This window comes from Bos mutus, chromosome 19 (assembly GCF_027580195.1).
Source record: "Bos mutus isolate GX-2022 chromosome 19, NWIPB_WYAK_1.1, whole genome shotgun sequence".
In the NCBI taxonomy this organism is placed as follows: domain Eukaryota; kingdom Metazoa; phylum Chordata; class Mammalia; order Artiodactyla; family Bovidae; genus Bos; species Bos mutus.
This window is the reverse complement of record NC_091635.1, coordinates 38282707-38303187: the sequence shown is the minus strand read 5'-3', so window position 1 is coordinate 38303187 and position 20481 is coordinate 38282707. Positions and strand designations below refer to the sequence as shown.

At 47.0% G+C, this 20481-nt stretch overlaps 1 protein-coding gene across 4 annotated transcripts in view; it reads left to right on the top strand.

Annotated features, from left to right (window-relative positions):
- RAP1GAP2 (RAP1 GTPase activating protein 2) overlaps positions 1-20481 on the top strand; it is a 216497-nt gene that overhangs the window by 167834 nt on the left and 28182 nt on the right. For all 4 annotated transcript variants that reach the window (XM_070390219.1, XM_070390218.1, XM_070390220.1 and 1 more), the window contains 6 exons: positions 2136-2214; positions 2989-3042; positions 5985-6068; positions 10899-10999; positions 13643-13772; positions 16947-17102. In XM_070390219.1, the coding sequence (XP_070246320.1) occupies positions 2136-2214; positions 2989-3042; positions 5985-6068; positions 10899-10999; positions 13643-13772; positions 16947-17102 (604 nt within the window). The remainder of the gene's footprint in view (positions 1-2135; positions 2215-2988; positions 3043-5984; positions 6069-10898; positions 11000-13642; positions 13773-16946; positions 17103-20481) is intronic.

Below are 20481 nucleotides of genomic sequence, written 5' to 3'. Positions count from 1 at the left end.
TTATATGCCCAGAATATACAAAAATTAAATTAGAAGTCAGCAATTAAAATACTGAAAGATAAAACTTGTACATTTGGAATGGTAAAAAAAATAAAAAACAAAGAAAACCCTTTTAAATAACTCATGTGCTGAAGGGGAAATCACAAAAGAACTGACAAAATATTTAGAACTAAGTGACAGTGAAAATACCACCTATCAATGTGTGGGATGCAGCTAAAGTGGTACTTAGGGAGAGATGCATAGTTTTAAATGCATTTGTAAAAAAGAAGAAAGGTTCAGTGTGTAAGCATGCAGGTTGGGATGTTAGAAAAAGAATGTTGTTGTTCAGTTGCTAAGTTGTATCCCACTCTTTGCGATCCCATCGACTGCAGCATGCCAGGCTCCCCTATCCTCCGCTATCTATAGAGTCGGTAATGCTATCTATTTCATCCTCTGCCTCCCCTTTCTCCTTTTGCCTTCAATCTTTCCCAGCATCAGGGTCTTTTCCAGTGAGTCAGCTCTTGGCATCAGGTGCCCAAAATATTGGAGCCTTAGCTTCAGCATCAGTCCCTCTAATGAAAATTCAGAGTTGACTTCCTTTAGGATTGACTGGTTTGATCTCCATGCAGTCCAAGCAACTCTCAAGAGTCATCTCCAGCACCACAATTTGAAAGCAACAGTTATTTGGTGCTCAGCCTTCTTTATGGTCCAACTCTCACATCCATACATGACTACTGGAAAAAACCACCATAGCTTTGACTCTACGGGCCTTTGTCAGCAAAGTGTTGTCTCTGCTTTTTAATACACTATCTAGGTTTGTCATAGCTTTAGGCAAAGCAGAAACCAAAGAAAATAGAAGGAAAGAAAAAAGGCAAGCATAAGCTAGTGAAGTAGAAAGCAAAAAAAAAAAAAAAGAATAGAGATAGTAAACAAATTAAAAGCTATCTCTTTGAAAAGATTAATAAACTAAACCCCAGCAAGGGCTGATAATGAAAACAGAAAAGATACCAGCAGAAACTATTTCTGCAATGAAGGAAGGGATACAACTGCAAATAGAAATGAAGTCTTAAGAGAACACCAAAAACAACTTTATATTAATGCATTTGATGGATAATTTTATAGAATAAAACATAGATTACCAAAATTGACTCGGTGAAGAGTAGACAACCTTAACATTCACCGTTAAAGAACCTAACTGGTAGCCAACAGTATCCTCCAAATGAAAAAGAGCAGGCCCAGAGATTTCACAGACAGATTTTAGCAAATCTTTACAGGACAGAAAATTCCTATGGTATACAAACTATTTCAAAGGATGAGATGCTTCCTATTTTTTGAGGTTTGATATTAAAACTTGACAAGGGAAGCAAAAGAAAATAAAATAGGCCAGTGTTGCTACTGAATATAGGTATGAAACTCTAAATGAAATATCAACAAGTTAAATTCAGGAGGATATGAAAAAAAATAATACAGCATAAGCAAGTGGAGTTTTACCCAGGAAATGAAAAGATAGCTCAACAGAAATGTAATCCACCAGGTTAACAGATTAAAAACCATATGATGATCTGAGCAGATGCAGAAAAGCATTCGGTGGAATTCAACACTTTCATAATGTGCTGAATGAATCAGGGGAATGGGCTAAATTTAGAATCTTATGGTGAATCTCTTTATAAAGCAACTCGCATCCCATTTATATTTTGAGTAAGTCCAGATTTTCAAATATTAGGTTTTCTTTTCTTAAGGTTTAATTGCATGTCAGACCCGAATATATCCAGAAGCTCTGCCCACTTCTTCTGGAGAACACAAAAAACCCAGCAAGAAGCAAAAACATAATGTTGAATTTGAAGGTGACTATTTGCATTTCCTGGGTTTCAGTTGCAGTCAGCTGTACCCAGCAGGTTCTTTGAGTATCCATTTCCTGTGGGGTCCCTAAGTAGGATTCTGTTTTCCCATTTTAGTCGGGGGCACCCAATGCCTGGGTCGGGTGGCATGAGGCAGGTCTGACCCAGGGGTGATATGAATCAGGTACCTGCTTTGTGGCTTGTTCTGACCTCAGCCGCCTTCCTCATTGACTCCATTTCTGTGGACTCCCCTTTCTCATCCTCATCCATGTCGTGAAAGGTGATCTTCACCTCTTCTCATCTTTTGAACGTGTGTAGGTCCAAAGTGAAGACGGTGCACGAGCGGATTCCCTTGGCCGGACTGAGCAAGTTGCCCAGTGTCCCTCAGATCGCAAAGGTAAAAGCTGGCACCAAGAGGAGGTGGCTTCCTCTTTTAGGCCGGGTCTTGGGGGTACAGGCTTGTCCTGGGTAGGCTCTGCCCTTGGGAAGGAGGAGCCACTGTCCTCTTGGAGCCTTGACTGTATGCATGGGGTGGGGGAGCTGTTGGTGGATACCCCCAAATCCCTACTCCACCTCATTCTCGCTGCTGAGGCTGCTCAGGGAACAGGCTGCTCTTATCCCAGGTTCTTACACCAAGTTCACAGCTAGTTCAGGAGACCAGAGAAATGGAGAGACAGGCCTGGATATGGAGAGTATGGTGGGGCTTCAGAGGAGGATGGAGGGGAGGGGGCAGCTGGGAGCCTTACAGCAGAGGATGGTTGGGGTTGAGGGATGGTCAGGCTGTTGATCCAGACGGAGAAGCCCTTCAGGTAAGGAGCCATCAGCGGATGGAGGGGCCCGGGTCCCTTCTCTGGGATGCTGGGAACTGAGTCAGAAACGTGGGGCAAGAAGGATGATCAGCTGCGTTGGGTTGGACCCACACTCCGGGAGCGGGAAGGCCAGGCAGAGCTGTGCTGGATACCTTTGGTGGCCTCACTTCAGTGGGAAACACCAGGAAGGTCTCTTGACTTTCCTGACCACATGCGAGTGACCAGCAGTGCCCAGCATCTGACCCCAGACCCCTGGGCCCTGCAGGTCTTGGCCTCATGCTCTTTCCCTTGGTGGGCAGGGCAGCCCAGGTGTGCTCCGTGGACATGGCCCCTGAGCTGTGTGTTTCTCTCTCCCCGCTCAGGCTTTCTGTGACGACGCAGTGGGGCTGAAATTCAACCCTGTCCTGTACCCCAAGGTGAGGACCTTTTCCTTCCCCCTGACTCAGGCCGCTGCCGCTTGGCTTGGATTTGCATGCCTGTGGCTCTGTGAGAAGTTCTATGCATCTTGGGGGTTTTTGTGGGGTCTCCATGACAAATCTCCATGTCTTCCCCTCTCCCTGCCCACCCCTTCACAAACTGATCTGCTGGAAACCCATCCTCATTCACGCCTGGGTCTCTGGCCCCCATGAATGGGGACAGCAGACGGGTAGCAGTTTCTCCATCTCACCCTGATTGAACCTCCCCAAGGCTGGTGCTGAGCTGGGGAGTGATTCTGCCTCGAGGTGGGGGGCTGCTGCAGACCTGGTCAGCCATGAGCATGGAGTCGGGGAGCAAGCAGAAGGCAGAACCCCACTAAGAAACACAAGGCCAGACCTCGGCTCCCCGTTGCCGACATTACTGCAGTTCTGAGGCCTCACAAGCTAGGCCTCTTCCGCCGGCTCTAGTTAATCGACTCGGCTGGTCCTCTGTTAACAGCTTCTTTAGGATTGGCCTGATCTTGACCCCAGTTCTGATGTGGGGGTGTGGGTGAGGAGAAAAACAGTACTCACAAAATGAACTCATAAGCCCATTCAAGAACAACTCGGCGTGAAAGGATCTAAATCACGCATGGACAGTGAATCACTTTAAATCGGTCATTGAGGGGTTTCCTTGGTGGTCCCGGTGGTTAAGACTTCAAGTTCCCAATGCAGGGGGCATAGGTTTGATCTGTGGTTAGGGAACTAGGATCGCTCATGCCGCACAGCGCTGCCAAAAAATAAAAATACAATTTTTGTTTTAAATGAAAAAATAGTTGGCCATAGGAAGAGACCCAGGGCATTGGCCACTGCTTTGGGCGCCCGCAGGGTGTAGGCAGAGATCGTGCAAAGTGGTTGGTGCTCCTGAGTGTCCACTGTGGGCCAGCTGAGGCTGGCTGTGGCTGGTCAGTCCATTTCCTGAGTCCCGGTTTTGACAACCAGGAACCAGGAGGTGAAACGTCTGGTGGGGGTGTGTGTGAAGAGGGACCCTGTCCTGTCTGGGACACCCCAAACCCCTAGAATCAACCCCTCAGATTTTCACGATTGTGCTTGACACTCTATTTGTCCCCACGCGGTGGCAGAGTTAATGGCAGAATCTTCTCCCATGTGGAGAATGTGCCAGAGTCCTTCTCCTCTAAGACAGCTCTTTCACCCCATCCGAGCATCCAAGGCACTTCCCAGTAATATGCTGCGCTCCATCAAACATTTTCTATCACTCAGACTGCCCTCCCTTTTGTAATTAAAGCTGAATTACTGAGGTTTAACCAAACATCAAAACGCCACCATAAAACCCTAACTTAACTACAAATTTGGCAATTTTCGTTGTCACATCATAGCCACGGATGACTCTCATTTTCGTAGTGTCCTCTCTGTAGCTTGTAAAGCCTCCGGCTCTGGGAATAACGGGAGAGCAGCTGTATTTTCACGTTTTCTGGATTGGAAGGATTGCTTCGTCCGGCTGGGATGTTCATCTGGCCGAGATGTGTGCATGTTTTTACAGTTCACAGAGTTTAGAATGTTCCTTGGAGGCTATCCATGGCTCAGTGCCTCTTCCCGGGCAGGGCAACTGCTCCGAGCCTTTGACTCATCCCAGGCGGGAGTCGGGGGGCGCCGTCTGGGGCCAGGCAGTGCTGATCTTCCAGGTGAAGCTGAGACGTGTCCATTTCATCAGGCAGCTGAGAGCCACAGAGAGAGATGTCAGGTGTGACAGCTGACACGGGTCACGTACTCAGGCCAACAAGTTGTTCTTCCCATAGCATCTCATGTGGTCGAATCCTTCCTTTTTATTGCAGAGAATAGCCACTAAGTCTTCTCTTTCCTAACAATCTGGTCCAGCTCTGATCTTTCTAGAGGGTTTACCTAGATGTTGATGATAATAGCCGCTGAGTGCTCTGCACTTCGTGTGCCCCGTTTCCCTGAATCTTCACAGCCACATGTCTTCATTGAACAGATGAGGAAACTGAAGCCCAAGGAAGTTAAGTGGTTTAATCAAAGCTGCACAGGTAAAGCAGTGGCCTGAAAATTAGAGATTAGTGTTTCTGACCGACTCTTTGAAACACAAGAGACAATTAGATGGAACCAATGGTCAGGGTTTTTTGTTTGTTTTTTCTTTGCATATTGAATTAGGGTATGTTCCTCCTTAGAGATCTCTCATTTTATGGGTAAGGGGGATTGAAGTCTGGACGGGAGCAGCGCCTTGCTGAAAATCTCTCTGCTGGACTTCCCTGGTGGTCCAGTGATGAAGAATCTGCCTGCCAGTGCAGGAGACATGGGTTCGATCCCTGATGCAGGAAGATCCCATGTGCTGTAGAGCAGCTAAGCTTGTGTGCCACAGCTACTAAAGACTGTATGCTCTGGAGCCCATGCTCCGCAATAAGAGAAGCTGCTGCAATGAGAAGCCCATGCACTGCAGTTAAGAGTAGCCCCGCTTGCCTCAACTAGAGAATGCCCGTGCACAGCTGTGAAGATCCAGCACAGCCAAATAAAAAAAATTTGCTGATTAGAGGTGAAATTAGAGCTAGCATCATCCTTGATGACTATGGTTTTGGGGTTCCAGCTTCACTTTTACTCCCCAGATAAAAACACTGGGGTCAAGTCAGTTCCCTGTGTTCTGCAGGACTCTCTCTGTGCACAGGCATTGGCTGATAGATCTAGATGGAAATGGAATGGGTGACCCAGAGGTTTCGTCACTGGGGGAAGCCCAGGGGCTGGAAGCTAGCTGAGACCTTCGGAGCTGTATCCTGACTGTGTACTTGACTTCATCTCTTCTCTTCCTCCACGTGTGAACATCTCATATCAACCGGGGCCCGTCCTCCACTGAAATGGGTACTTCCCCTTCCACCTGACTCCTCACTCTGCCTCCAGGTTGGTAATCTGATTTCTTCTATTCCCTTGTATTCCAGGCCTCCCAAATGATTGTGTCCTACGACGAGCATGACGTCAACAACACATTCAAATTTGGGGTCATTTACCAGAAAGCCAGGCAGGTAAGCATCATGAATCCATATCCCTCGAGCCTGTGTTTTCTCCCTGGGGATGCTTGTTTTCCCATTCCCCACACACAAGAGCTCCTGGATTATGTTCTTAAACATTGTGAGTACAACCATCCTGTCCACATAAGAATTAGACTGGAGGTGGCAGAGTCTTCAAGGTAGGCTGGTGCTCTCAAAAAGGCTTGCGCATCCTTGAAACAGCGATATAGTTTTTCATTTATGAATTCTAGTTTTTCCTGGCTTACTTCTGCTTGTGTTTAACAATGGGCTGTTGGTCACAAGAAAAATCAGACAGGGTGGAGGGGAATGGATTAGTGAAGGCTGCTTTCTTTCTGCCCACCACTCTCGCTGCTGGGAATTTGCTTTTGCTCCCCAGATGTGAGTAGTGTCCTGGCATTGAGTGTGTGCTCTCTGCCCAGGTCTTTGTTCATTGGTGTCATGTTGGTGGCTTCCAATAAGCCACGATGAAAGTATTCACAACATGGAAATGGGCAAACACCAGAGCTTCTGTTTTTTCTCTCTTTAAAGAGCAAGTTGTTAAAAATTTTTACCAGTACACACTGCTCATCCTTCTCTGTCTCTTGGGGTGCTTCATGTGCTGCTTTGGAGTTAGTTGACCAGAAATGTGTTTCTCAAAGTGTGTTCCATGGGACCCTCGTTGAGCAGAATGGTATTTCTCAAAATGTGATCCGTTAGACCTTAGTTGACCAGAATGGTGTTTCTCAAAGTATGTTCCATGAGACGCTAGTCTGGTGAGGTACTCTATGAACAAATGAGTTCCAAGGGGAGTGATCAGTTGTGTGGGAACACTTTAAAGGTTCTGAGAGTTATAACTTTGTTGAACTCAGTATTTCCCATACTCATTTGACCACAAACTTCCCATCTTTACTACCATGAACATTTATTAACATGCTGAGAAGTGGTCAGGATGTTAATACCACTATTTCCTCATCTGTGTTGGATGGGAGAAGGTTCCACATCCATTTCGTCTTTGTATCATCCAAAAGCCTAGCACGGTGACTTTATAGAAATACATTCAATTCTTTGTTATCTGAATGAATGAATGAATAAAGGTTTGGCCCTCCTTATGATAGGTCAATAGTATTTTTCAGTATTACCTCTGTCATCTCTTTTGCATGACAACATCTTTCTCAGCTGGATGATAGCTGACTTCCTTGTCTGAAGATATTAGACCACAAGAGGCATGCGTTTGCTTAAAAACACTCTAATTAATGAAGGCTTGAGGAGCTGAAAGACCCACACAGATGAATCTTATAATGTAAGGGAATTATTCAAGTAGCTGCTCTAATTATTTTCACATATTGCATTTTTATTTTGTACAGCTCTGATAATACAGTCCCACTAATTAAAGTTCTTTGCTTGTGAAATTTACCAAAGCAGATCTCATAAGGTGATTACAGTCCAATGTTCCAGCAGAATTATAATTACTGAACATTAACCATCCACCTCAGAGAAGGAATCTGAGGGAGTCTGCATGTTGTTCGTGTACCTGACGACTGAGGCAAGGAGTGGGCGCAAGGGCAGATAAAAGTCTCTTCTTAAAAAACAGGGATTGTTGTTTTTACATTAGGAGGGATTAATATGAACATTTGTTGTGTGAAAGCCCTATGCTGGCCCTAGGATATAAATAAGCCCCGTCTGACTCTCTGTTTGTCAGGCACTTTGCTAAGCACTGTGGCGGATACAGCAATGATTAGGAACCCCTCCCTGGAGTGCATGATCAAGCTCAAGGCCAATACAAAAATAAAGACAGTAATCCCAGACAGAGTTGAATCCTGGAGAGAGGTACACACCCCAGAGCATAAGCTAGATTGTTTTTTTTTCAGGAGAAGATGTACATTGCCTGGAAGTGGTTATTCTACTGAACCCTAGCTTCCTGACCTGAGGCAGACAGCATATTGGGCTCGAGTTGTGATAGATCAGGCATTGGGAAACATTTTCTGTAAAGGGCCAGACAGTAAATATTTTAGACTTCTCGGGCGATACTGTTTGTGTTGCAACTATTCAACCCTACCTCTGTAGTACAGAAGGAGCCACAGACAATATTAAATTAATTGGCCTGGCCGTGTTCCAGTAAAACTTTATTTATAAAACAGGCAGCAGGCCAGACTTGGCACCTCGGGACATAGTCTGCTGGCCCCTGCTAGAGAGCATTGTTTCTCAAACTTTAGACATTTACAAAGCATATCCAAGATCACATCTTCTGTTTTTTTAATTGCACCTATACCGTACTTCCCAGGTGGCTCAGTGGTAAAGAATTCTCCTACCAGTGCAGGAGACGTGGGTTCAATCCCTGGGTCGGGAAGATCCCCTGGAGAAGGAAATGGCAACCCACTCCAATATTCTTGCCTTTGGAATCCCATGCACAGAGGAGCCTGGCGGGCTATAGTCCATGGGTTCACAAAAGAGCTGGACGTGACTTAGCAACTCAACAACAACCACAGTCTGTGTAACCATTCACCCACTGAGGGGCAGACACCTGGGCTGTTTTCAGTCTGGGGCTATTATGAATAAAGCCACTGCAAACATTTATATACAGTTTTTTATGTGAGCAGAAGTTTTCATTTCTCTGGGATAAATATTTAGGAAGACAATTGCCTGGGTGTGTGGTGATTATATGTTTAGTTTTATAAGAAACTACCAAGCTGTTTTCTAGCATGGTTGTTCTGTTTTACATTCCTACCAGCAATGTGTGAGTGATCCATTTTCTCTACCTCCTTGCCAGCATTTGGTGCTGCTACTATTTCGCGTTTTAGCCATTCCAGTAGATGTGTGGTGAGATCTCATGATGCTTTTAATTTGCACCTCTCTAATGGCTAATGATGGGGCTTCCCTGTTGGCTTAGTGGGTAAGGAATCTTCCTGCAGTGCTGGAGACACGGGTTTGATCTCTGGGTCGGGAAGATCCCCTGGAGGAGGAAATGGCGACTGACTCCAGTATTCTTGCCTGGGAAGTCCCGTAGACAGAGGAGCCTGGCGAGCTACAGTCTGTGGGGTCACAAAGCGCTGGACACACTGAGTGACTAAGCACATTCACAAGCACAATGGCTAATAACAGTGAACATCCTTTCTCATTTGAACATCATATGTGCCATCTGTGTATCCTCTTGAGTGAAATGACTGTTCATGTCCTTTGACCATTTCCTAATTGGATTTTTTTTTTACTGTTGAGTTTAAAATTTTTAAATAACAGCTTTATTGAGGTATAACTGACATACCATACAATTCACAACAGCATGTGACTTATATCTCAATACAGTGCACAGTTCAGTGGTTTGTAGTATATTCACAGAATTGTGCAGTTATTACCACTAACTACAGAAAAGTTTCATCACGCCTAAAAGAAACTCCATACCTAATAGTCACTCCCATCATCCCCATTCTCTGTAGCTCCTGTCAGCCACGTATCTATTTCTACTATCTCTGTGGATTTGCTGGATATTTCACATAAATGGAATCATAATATGTGGCTTTTGATGTCAGTTCTTTTACTTAGCATAATGCTTTCAAGGTTCATTCATGTTGTGCAATGAATCAGTACTTTATTCTTTTTTCATGGCTGAATTATATCCCATTGTATGGATATACCACATTTTAGCTTCCCTGGTGGCTCAGATGGTTAAGACTCTGCAATGCAGAGAGACACGGATTTGATCCCTGGGTTGGGAAGATCCCCCTGGAGAAGGAAATGCCTACCTACTCCAGTTTTCTTGCCTGAAGAATCCCATGGCCAGGGGAGCCTGGAAGGCCGCAGTCCATGGGGTCGAAAAGAATCAGACACAGCCGAGTGACTATCACTTTCACCACATTTTGTTTATCTGTTTATCAGTTGACGGGCATTGGGGTTGTCTCCACTCTGGGACTATTATGAATAATAATATTATTAACATTTGTATACAAGTTGTTTTTTTGTTTGTATGAACTGTTGTTTTTGTGTCTCTTGGGTGTATTCTTAGGAGTGGAATTTCTGGTCATATGGTAACTCCATGTTTAGCTTTTTAAGTAACTGCCAGACTATTTTCCAAAGAAATGGTACATTTTACATTCCCACCAGCGATGTATGAGGGTTTTGATTTTTCCATATCCTCACCAACACTTCTTGTTGTCTTTCTTTTTGATTATAGTGTGAAGTGCTGTCTCACTGTGGTTTTGGTTACTATTGAGTTTTGAGAGTTCTTTGTATATTTCCGATACAAATCCTTTGTCAGAAGTCCTATTATGAATTTTTCAGTTTTGGATTGGTTTATGGTATCAAGTCTAAGAACGCTTTCCTTCAGCTTTGTCCTTTTATTTTTTCCTTTGAGACTCAATTTATTTTCTGTACCTACAACACAGTGTTGTTGTAAAGATACAATGATGAAATTATTTTGGAAACTCTCAAGTACTTTAAAAAGTCACGTATTAATATTATCATATAGTGTGCAATGAAATTATGGCTAGCTAGATTGGAAGTTATGTATCCATAGGCTTGGGAAAATGTATTATCCATTAAACTTTGGAAGCTTTTAAAAAATCAAGGTATCTGAATACTGGTCATGCCTTTTTCTTTTTAAAGTGATCAGTGAGCAGTAGCTCTTGTTCAAATAGAAATCTTCCTTAATCACCCCCCAAATCCAGCTCTGCTGAGTGAGTCCCATTAGTCCTTCCTCCTGAGGATGACAGAGCCACTGAGTGTGACTGTGCAGAATGGGGAAAGGGAGAAAGGGACCAGGTATCCGGACAACCACATTCCCTCCCTTGGTGGCACCAGTAAGCCTTTTTCTTTTTTCCTTAACTCTTGTCCCTGATCCTGTTTCTCTTTCAGACCCTGGAGGAGGAGCTGTTTGGGAACAATGAAGAGAGCCCAGCTTTCAAGGAGTTCTTGGAACTATTAGGGGACACAATCACGCTGCAGGACTTTAAAGGGTGAGTTTTAGCCAAGTGATGGTTCTGGCCACATTGATGAAGCCCTAGAGGAGGGGTGAGAGCTAACAGCTGAGTTTCAGCAGGGAGGGGGCATGTGAGAGTTAACAACACACACAAGGAACATGGGATTACTTTTCAGTAAGTGCTCAACATTCATTGATTGCATTTCTAAGGAATTTGTGGGACAGGTGGTGGTGGTGGTTTAGTTGCTAAGTCATGTCCAACTCTTGCGACCCCATGGACTGTAGTGCACCAGGCTCCTCTGTCCTTGGGATTCTCCAAGCAAGAATACTGGAGTGGGTTGCCATTTCCTTCTTCATGTGGTACAGGGGAGAATCCCGAACGGCAGATGACCTGAATCAAGGCATTGACTTTTGCCCTTGGGATGCATGATGAAATCATTCCACTTGAGACTTGCCTTCCTAATTACAGTTGGCTCAAACTGAGAGTTAAATGAATCCACCTTCCGTTCCAGAGGAGCAGGTCATTCACCTGCTAGGCATTCTGGAAAGAGAGTCCTGTGTAGTTTATGGGGGGGGGGATGGGGGTGGGGGTGGGGGGTGGGAAGTGACCATTTTAGATAAAACACAAAAAAATTGGATAATAGAGTTGGTGCAAATACCATAATCCTCTGGCAGGAATCTATGCAATAGCCTGTGGTTCTGTAAGTGGACAGAGAGAATATTGGGGCGATTGCTTTGAAAGCTCAGCCCTTTATTTCCTTTGACAAAGGCAACACTTGGGGAGGGCCTTCAGACCTGGCCAACCTATTCTTTGCTTTGTGGCTGGAGCATGACTAAACCCTCAGATTTCTCCACCTCAACAGCCACCTTAACAGGATTTCCTAACGTGTGAATGCACCTAGCTCCGTGCCTGGCATGGCATAGGTGTTCAGTAATCACTTCCTTCCTCTGCTCCCTTCTCTCCTCTTCTTCTTTCTCCTTTTCCCTTTTCCCCTCTTCCTCTCCCTTCAAGGTCATCACTGCTGTCTAGAGTCAGTCACACATGGGTCAAAATCTCATCTCTGCCACTTATTAGCTCTGTGACTTTGAACAAGAGGTTAAGAGGACTTAATCTCTGCAAACCTCAGTTTCCTTGTCTATAAAAAGGGAGATAAAGATAGCACTGACCCTACAGGCTTGTTGAAGAATTAACATAGATAATGCCCAGGAAGCACTTAAGCCAGTTTCATGCACAGAGTAAGCACTGGATGTCATTATTATTGTTCTTATTATACCACTTTCCATTGGTTCTAAGATGCCATCCTTACAAGATATATCCTGGGACTACCCTGCTGGTCCAGTGGTTAAGATTCTGAGCTTTCACTCCAGGGGGCAAGGGTTGGGGAACTAACATCCTGTATGCTTCAGGGAAAGTGAAAGTCACTCAGTTGTGTCCAACTCTTTGCGACCCCATGGACTGTACAGTCAATGGAATTCTCCAGGCCAGAATACTGGAGTGGGTAGCCTTTCCTTTCTCCACGGGATCTTCCCAACCCAGAGATCGAACCCAGGTCTCCCGCATTGCAGGTGCATTCTTTACCAGCTGAACCACAGGGGAAGCCCTTGTGCTTCACAGAGGCTGCACAGAGTGGCCCCCAGAATAAATAAAACATCAAAAATAAAGTATAAGATATATCTGATTTCAGAGATGTTAAAATGTCAAAAAGTATTAACATCTTACAGTTGATGAGATAAAGTATATTAAAATCACAAAGGACGCTGGTGATCATATAACCCTATCCCTTTATTTTCTGAGGCCTGGAGAAATTAAGTGATGTGCCCAAGGGTGTGTGCTGACTTTGTGGCAGAAGCTGGTCTAGAACCTGTGGAGCTCCTAGCTCCCAGCCTCCTGTGCGTTCCTCCATGTGGGGCTGAGCACATTTCTGGCTTGAATTGCAATGTATGGGGGTTGGGGAGGACTTAATGTCCAGGGTCTATTTTATTTCATTTTCTTAAAGGAACCTGTATCTCACTCCCCTTGCTGAAGAATATGATCACAACCAGCAGCCATGTTTCTATAAAGGAAGAAGGTGCAACTCCTAGAAGCCCACCCAGTTCCTTAGTACTTTTCTTTCCTGCCTGTGAGGAGGTAGCCAGAGAAGGAAGCCCCTTGGATATCTCCCAGCTGGGTGTTGCCATGGCGGGGGAGAGGGGCCTCCACTTCTGGGACTGACTGGGTAGAAGTCAGGCGTCTGTCCCCTCTTCTTGCTGACTCTGGATACTCTAGGCGGGGCTCACCACCATCAGGACAGCTGACTGCCCTTGCTCAGGGCTGTGGACCTGCCCTGGCAGAGAGAAGGGCTTATGTCCAGGCTTGGGGGCCCCTAGCAGCTGGGACAGCATTTGTCTGAAACTGTGGCTGGACCTCCATCTTCCCATGGTGTGGAAGGGACACAGCCGAAGCTAGGAATGGAGGGTCTGCCTTTGTCTTCTAAATAATCATTTATGGTTGGAACACCAGGGCTCATCTGCTCAGATGAGGGTTATCTGCTTTCCCCACATGGTAATCTCTCTGCCCTCAGCTCTTCCATATCTTCCCATTCATTCTCCTGCCCCTATGTCCTTAGGGAAGGTCGTGCCAACTCGCCCACTTCCCTTTTCTCTCTCTCTCCCTGCCGCCACCTGCCTGTTTCCCTGACAGTTTCCGAGGAGGCCTGGACGTGACCCACGGACAGACGGGTGTGGAATCAGTGTACACAATATTCCGGGACAGGGAGATCATGTTCCATGTCTCCACAAAGCTGCCGTTTACCGAGGGAGACACCCAGCAGGTAACTGTGTTCAGAATGGCTTTGGGAGCCTGGGGCGTGCGAGGTGAAAACCTGGATTCAGGCTGGTGTCCCCCAGGGCCCGAGGCCCCTCTCTCCATTTTCATAATCCAGAGGCCTGTCTGTTCAACTTTGTTTCTCTTATCAAAGCCTGTCCTACTGCACGGTCACACCAAGGCCGCAGGTCAGCAGCCTGCGTGGGAGGTGGGACCGAGTTCTTGGATACCCCTCGGTCACAGCGAGGCCGCAGGTCAGCAGCCTGCGTGGGAGGCGGGACCGAGTTCTTGGATACCCCTCTGTGACTGATGGGGAAGCAGTTAAGACTATTTCCCAGGTGATAGGGGCAGAGTTGGGAGCAAAGCCCAGGTGCCCTGATCGTGGAGAGTGGTGATGAAAGAGTACATGATGGGGTCTGCACATGGCAGCTTGGAGCCAGCTCTGCCACCTTAGGGCTTTGTGACCTGGGCAAGCTGGTAACCTCATGGTCTCATTCATCTCATCTGTAAGATGGGGGTTATACCACGAATGTCAGAAAGTAGTGGTGGAGATCACGTAGGGTTCCGATTGTAGGGCTCAGTACAGTGCCTGGCTTGTGGCAGACTTCCTACCTCGCAGCTGTTCACTGCCCACTCTTCTGGCTCAGAGATGTAACGCTGGTTACTGCACGAGACACGCCCTCACCCCACTACAGCTTTTCTAATCCCACAGCCTCACCTCTCAGTGCACCTGCCGTGGGCAGGAATCCAGCCTTTGGCTTGACTGGAAACCCCTGGATGAGACTGCGCTTCACGTGTGTCCCCTCTTCCCCTCTCATTTGCTGCACAGACAGTTGCATGTCCTCAGGGAGGACCTGGCCTTTTTTTAGTTTTGTTACTTTATTTATTTTTTATTATGTTTTTTTCCAGGTTGTGACTTATTGATTTTTTTTTTAAAGTTCTTTGACAAGCAACATTTTAAAATTTAATGATGTGTAGCTTTGAATTTACTGCTTTAAAATTTTAATGCATTTTTGGTATCTTGGCTAAGAAATATTTGCCTTTTCTCAAGTCATAAAGATATCCTCCCAGTTTTTTAAAAAAGTTATTTTTAATCGGAGGATAGTTGCTTTACAGTGTTTCTGCTGTACAACAACATGAATCAGCCATACGTATACACGTGACCCCTCTCTCAGGGCCTCCCTCCCACCTTCCCCTCTCCGTGCCACCCGTCTAGGTCAGCACAGAGCACCGAGCTGAGCTCCCTGTGCTATACAGAAGCTTCCTGCTAGTTATCGAGTTTATATGTGAGGTAGCATGTGTATGTCAATGCTACTCTCCCAATTTGGCCCACCCTCTCCTTCCCATGCTCGGTCCACAAGTCCACTTTCTACACCTGCATCTCTATTCCTGCCCTGCAAACCGTGTTTTTCTTTTTTTTTTTTAATTTTTTTTTAAGAGGAGTTGTTTTGATGGTAAAATAGAGAAATAGTCATTTTGTTTATTTATTTACTTATTTTGGCCATGCTCTGTGGCATGCAGGATCTTAGTTCCCTGACCGGGGATGGCACCCGGGCCCTCGGCAGGGAGAGCCCAGAGTCCTAACCACTGGACCGCCAGGGAATGTCCGACCTACCTTTCTTCCTCCCTGAGCCCTGAAACCAGTAGCTGGTGTCTGCGGTGGCCCTGTTTGCCCTGTCCCACCCTTTGTACCATTTTAGTCTCTAGGCAGATAAGGAAGGAACTTGGGCCTTTCACCAGCTTCGGACTCTGTTGTTTCTGAGCAGGGAACCCAGGAGGGAGCACAGATGTGATATTATAAACAAAGTGCCTGGCTTCTTAGGAAAAAAGGAAATTGGCAAAGGAGACTGTGATTTGGCTCTAAAATAACTACTGAATGTTCCAGAAGCAAACAGGAGTAGGACTCCTTTTGATTCCAAGCTAGGTTTTTGCTGTGTTTTACCTTCAGCTCTGTTCCATCACAGCCCCCTCACCCCTCGCCCCAGCCTAAGACTGAGGGCTGTTCTCTGCCTGTCTTGCTCTCGGTGTCTCCTCTGTTGAGTGGGACGTGCACAGAGCTTGACTCTCAGCAAGGACTGAATGGATATTAATTTTTCATCTGAAGAAATAGGATGCTGTGTGTGGAATAAGTGAGACGATTTGTAAAAGTGCCCCATGCGGGGCTCAGTATACAGCAGGTGCTCAGTAAGTGGGAAACTCAATGGGAAACATAGTTTGCATGCAGGAGGTGCTTAATAAAGGAACAAAGCTAGATAAGTATCGAGCCAGGATTTGGTATACAGGAGGGCCTCAACATTTGAAATCATGCGTGTGAACAGCCCAGCATGGTTCCTGGCACACAGTAGGTGCTTGGTGATTGAGAGCTCCTGTGACAGCACCTGGCAGAACCTGGGATCCTAAATCGGGGTCAGATTTTTCTCTCCCCCATGACTGCCATCAAGCCAGGTTGTCCATATTTCTCTAAGCCTGGTTCTTCTCCCTCTGGCCCCTCCTTCCCGTGCATCCACATTTCCGTCAAGTGCTCCCTTCTCTCCCAATCTCCTCTTCCAGGAAGTCTTCTCGGATTACCATTAGGCCTCTGACTTTGCCCCCTTCTCTGCCCCCATAGTATCAGGCACTTTGTGGGTGGTGACTGATTTCAGTTCAGTTCAGTTCGGTTGCTCAGTCGTGTCCAACTCTTTACAACCCCACGAATCACAGCACGCCAGGCCCCCCTGTCGCCAACTCCTGGAGTTTACTCAAACACATGTCCGTCGAGTCGGTGATGCCATCCAGCCATCTCATCCTCTGCCGTCCCCTTCTCCTCCTGCCCCTAAATCGCTTTGTTAGTGCCTTTGTTAGTGTTCTCAGGCAGCTCCACCAGTGTCTGTGTTCCTCTCAGGTCAATTGTGAGCTCTCTGAGGGCAAAACCCAGCCTCACTTTTTAACCATTTTCCCTGAGTCCTGAGTCAGGGCTAACTCTACATGCTGTAGAGCTTGGTCCTGACAACTTAGGCATTTTTCTCATTTTTTTCCTTTTTAGTGGCTTCTAAAGATTGAAAGAAAAAGGTCCCTGGAGAGAGAGGTCTCCGTGTTCCAGGGTTTATGTATAAAGATAGAATAATGGGAATTTCCTATATAGACCAGTTCTGTTTTCAGGATGTTCTTACTGGCTTAGAATAATGGAAACCTTTTTGTTTAGCTCCAGAGAAAGAGACACATCGGGAACGACATTGTGGCCATCATCTTCCAAGAAGAAAACACACCGTTTGTCCCAGACATGATTGCCTCCAACTTCTTACATGCCTACATTGTCGTGCAGGCCGAGAACCCGGGCACAGAGCCCCCATCCTACAAGGTAAGGAGAAAGTCCCGTTGGAGGAAGGACGTAGAATCAGTAATATCGAGGAACACCAGGGCTTCGTGGCTCCTCAGACCATTCTCCAAAAATGTGATAGATTTCCCATAAATTCTCGGGTTTCTGGGATTTGGGAGTGAGACTCTTGGAGAGCGCCTCCTGAAGTCATCGCATCCATCTTGCTGCCCCTGGGCTTCCCAACCTCTAACTCAGGGGTTGAAGAGCTCCTGTGTCCCTACCTGGAATCTGGTAGTGCCGTTTCCTAGAGCGGGGAACAGCCAGAGAAGAGTGAAAGAGAAAAAGGGGAGAGGACTGTCAGGAAAGGGGAGCGGAAGGAGGGTGGTAACAAATGAAGGGAAGAAAGAAAAAGGAGAGATGTTCATGGTGAGAAGGGTGGAGAGCAGGGGGCCTGGTAGACCCTGGCCCCTGGGTGGGTCCTCTGATTTAGCCATTCTGGGCAAATGATCTCAAGTTGAAGACTCACAGCTGGTTGTGAGCATCTGGGTCTAAGCCTTCTGACGCATTGGCTCAGAATCCTTGGGGATGTAGCTGAGCCTCAGCTGCCCTCACCTTACCCTCTCCTGATGGCTGTGTCGCTAACCCTCCCCTTCGCTTCTCTGTGCGGAATGAGTCCAACTCCCTGGGTAACAGTTTCTCTATATCACAGTGGTGTTGGGATGCCTGGGATCCTAGGGAGATAGACTGGGGCAGAGTTAAAACGTGGATGTTTGACAGTCTTTGAACTCCTTGTAAATAAGGACAAAATGTCGAGTTCACATGCTTCTTTGTGTTTTCTGGGGAGAGGGGCCACAACTCAAATTCTCAGAGAGCTCCATGCTTTCCCTTACTGTAAGGGAGAGGGAAAAGGAGCCTGGGAAAAGGAAACCGTAGGCCTGAAATGTTTCCTGTGCATGTGTTTATATTTATTTTTGGTTGCACCGGGTCTTTGCTGATGACCTCCTGCTTTCTCTAGTTGCGGCGAGCAGGGGCGACTCTCCGCTGCGATGTTCGGGCTTCTCACTGCAGTGGCTTCTCTTGCTGTGGAGCGCGGCCTGTAGGGCGGGAGGGCTTCAGCAGCCGTGGCACACAGGCTCAGTAGCTGTGGCCTGTGGACTCCACAGCACAGGCTCAAAAGTCGTGGTGCATGGGCTTGGTTGTTCCGCAACATGTGGAATCTTCCCAGACCGAGGATCGCACCCGTCTCCCCTGCTTGGCAGGTGGATTCTTATCCACTGTGCCACCAGGGAGGTCTCTGTTTTCTCTATAGTAGCTGAGGCCAGTGCTGGTCTCTGGGGTTCCTGAGGCCATAGCACCTCCTAGCCATCTTTACACAGTATCAATTTTGCCTGAATATTTTGGGAAAGAAAAATGCTGTTATATAATCATGTTATATAATTTTTATACTAGTACAAACCCAAGTGTATTAAGTACAAAATTCACATCAGCTTTAAAGCCAAATCGGAGGCTTCAGAATAAAACAAAGCCCAGCCCCCCTAACTCTCTCTTGTTGAGAAGAGCTGATTCCTTTACATGCCCACGTTCAATCCTCTTCTGGTGTTGAGCAGTTTTAGCTGAAAAGTTGGAGAAGCCATGGTTTGGGTGTTTCCTTGAGGGCTTTGACTGACATGGGCAGTCACTTCAAACAGTGGCTTGATTAATTTCTCAGTGGAAGTAAGTGTTCTCATTCAGTGCCTGCCCTGTCACTTGGAAGTGACATAAAAAATAGTTTCAGGGAAGGGACAGAAGAGGCCGTGAGTGCAGTTCAACCATCGGGATGCTCAGACAGCCACCTGGGTCCTCTAATAGCCAGTGGAGGCCGAGAAGGCGCCTCAGAGATGTGGAAGAGGAGGGCTCCCAGGCCCTGCCAATCAGTCATTATATATACATATGGCTCGTCTACTGGCCAAATGAAGCCTCTTGTAGATGTTTTGTATCTGCTTATAGTTCCTGATAGGAAATGGGGTTCAGCTAACTGGCTCTTCAGTTTCCAAGAGCTTTAGCAGAATGGGAAAATAGAAGACAGAAAAAAAATCAGAGATCCAGGGAAGTACCACCCCACCTCCAGTGGTGATGCTGGAAGTCTTTATAAACCAAGTCTCCCCAGCCACAGTCTCTGGTCCCAGGAAATGCACTGTCCTCAGGGAGAGGGTGAGAACCAGAGCTCATAAGGACAGGGGGGCTGCACATGGAATGTGGGACCTCAGGCTCCACCTGCCAGACAGAACTGAAGCCAGAAGGCAAGACCTGTGAGCTGGGGGCTGGGTCCGGGGAGGGGGCGGGGCAGGCAGGAGGATTAGCCTTCCACTGTGTTCCCCAAAGCTTTGTCTATCCACACCCCCAGCAGCACTCCAGTGATGGGCAAACTGAGGACATGGTTAGATCCTTCAGGGGGTCCAAGTGTCACCCCTGCGGGCCTAGGGGCTATGGTAAAGGAGGCTGAGATTTCCCTGGGGGCTGAGCAGTGCCCCAGGGCCCCCCTGGGGAGAACAAACAACCGGCAAGAGGAAGGGGTGAAGGACAGAGGTGGAAATAGGCAGGAAAGGTCCCCACACTGAGAAGCTCTGAAATCCGGGGTTTGGTCCTGGCCCTGCCTCTGACTGCTGTGTGACCTGGGGTCGTTCCTTCCCTCTCTGGGTCTCTGTTGCCTTCTGTGTGAAATGAAGAAGTTGGAGTAGTTCTGATACGCTGAGCAGGGGAAGTAGGGGGAGTTGAGAAAGACGGGCGTGTGTGTGGATTAAGAAGTGGTTTGGGGGAACTCTGTAGTATTTTAGGTGTCCTTTATTAGACAGCATGGAAAATATTAAAAGCTTCGAGTGAAAATGGTTACCCCTTCCTGGGCATCTGATCTTGCCGGACACTGTGCTCGGCCCCCGAAAGCAGTCTTCTTGAGTTCTCCCAAGCCAGGAAGGCTTCCATTAGCCCTGTTTCACAGGCAGGCAGATTGAAGCTGAGAGCTTGTGTCTCATAAAGCCTGAAGCCACCAAGCGTGGAGACAGTGGAGCTGGAGTCCTGTTCCTGTCTGACTGTGGTCTTCATCCCAGAGCTGTCAGGGCACGTGGGAACGTGGACTCACGACCTGGGGTGTGAGTCCCAGAAACATGAAACATCACATTGGAGTGTGTTTCACATGTGAATTTCATCCTTAACCTGCTAACTTGAAACTCCAGCTGAACCATCATTAGGAGTCCCTCCCCTTCCAGACTCTTCAAGTTCGGCAAAAGCATCAGGAATCTTGTGTGAAGCAGACCACAGGGGTGGGCTGCTATCTGTGTACCTGCTTCCCTTCACTACTGGTCTGTTGCTTGGGCAACCTTGTGGTCCCCTAAGGCTTCCAGGCCACGCTTGGACAGACAGGATCTTAGTAAGCCTGAAGTCCCTG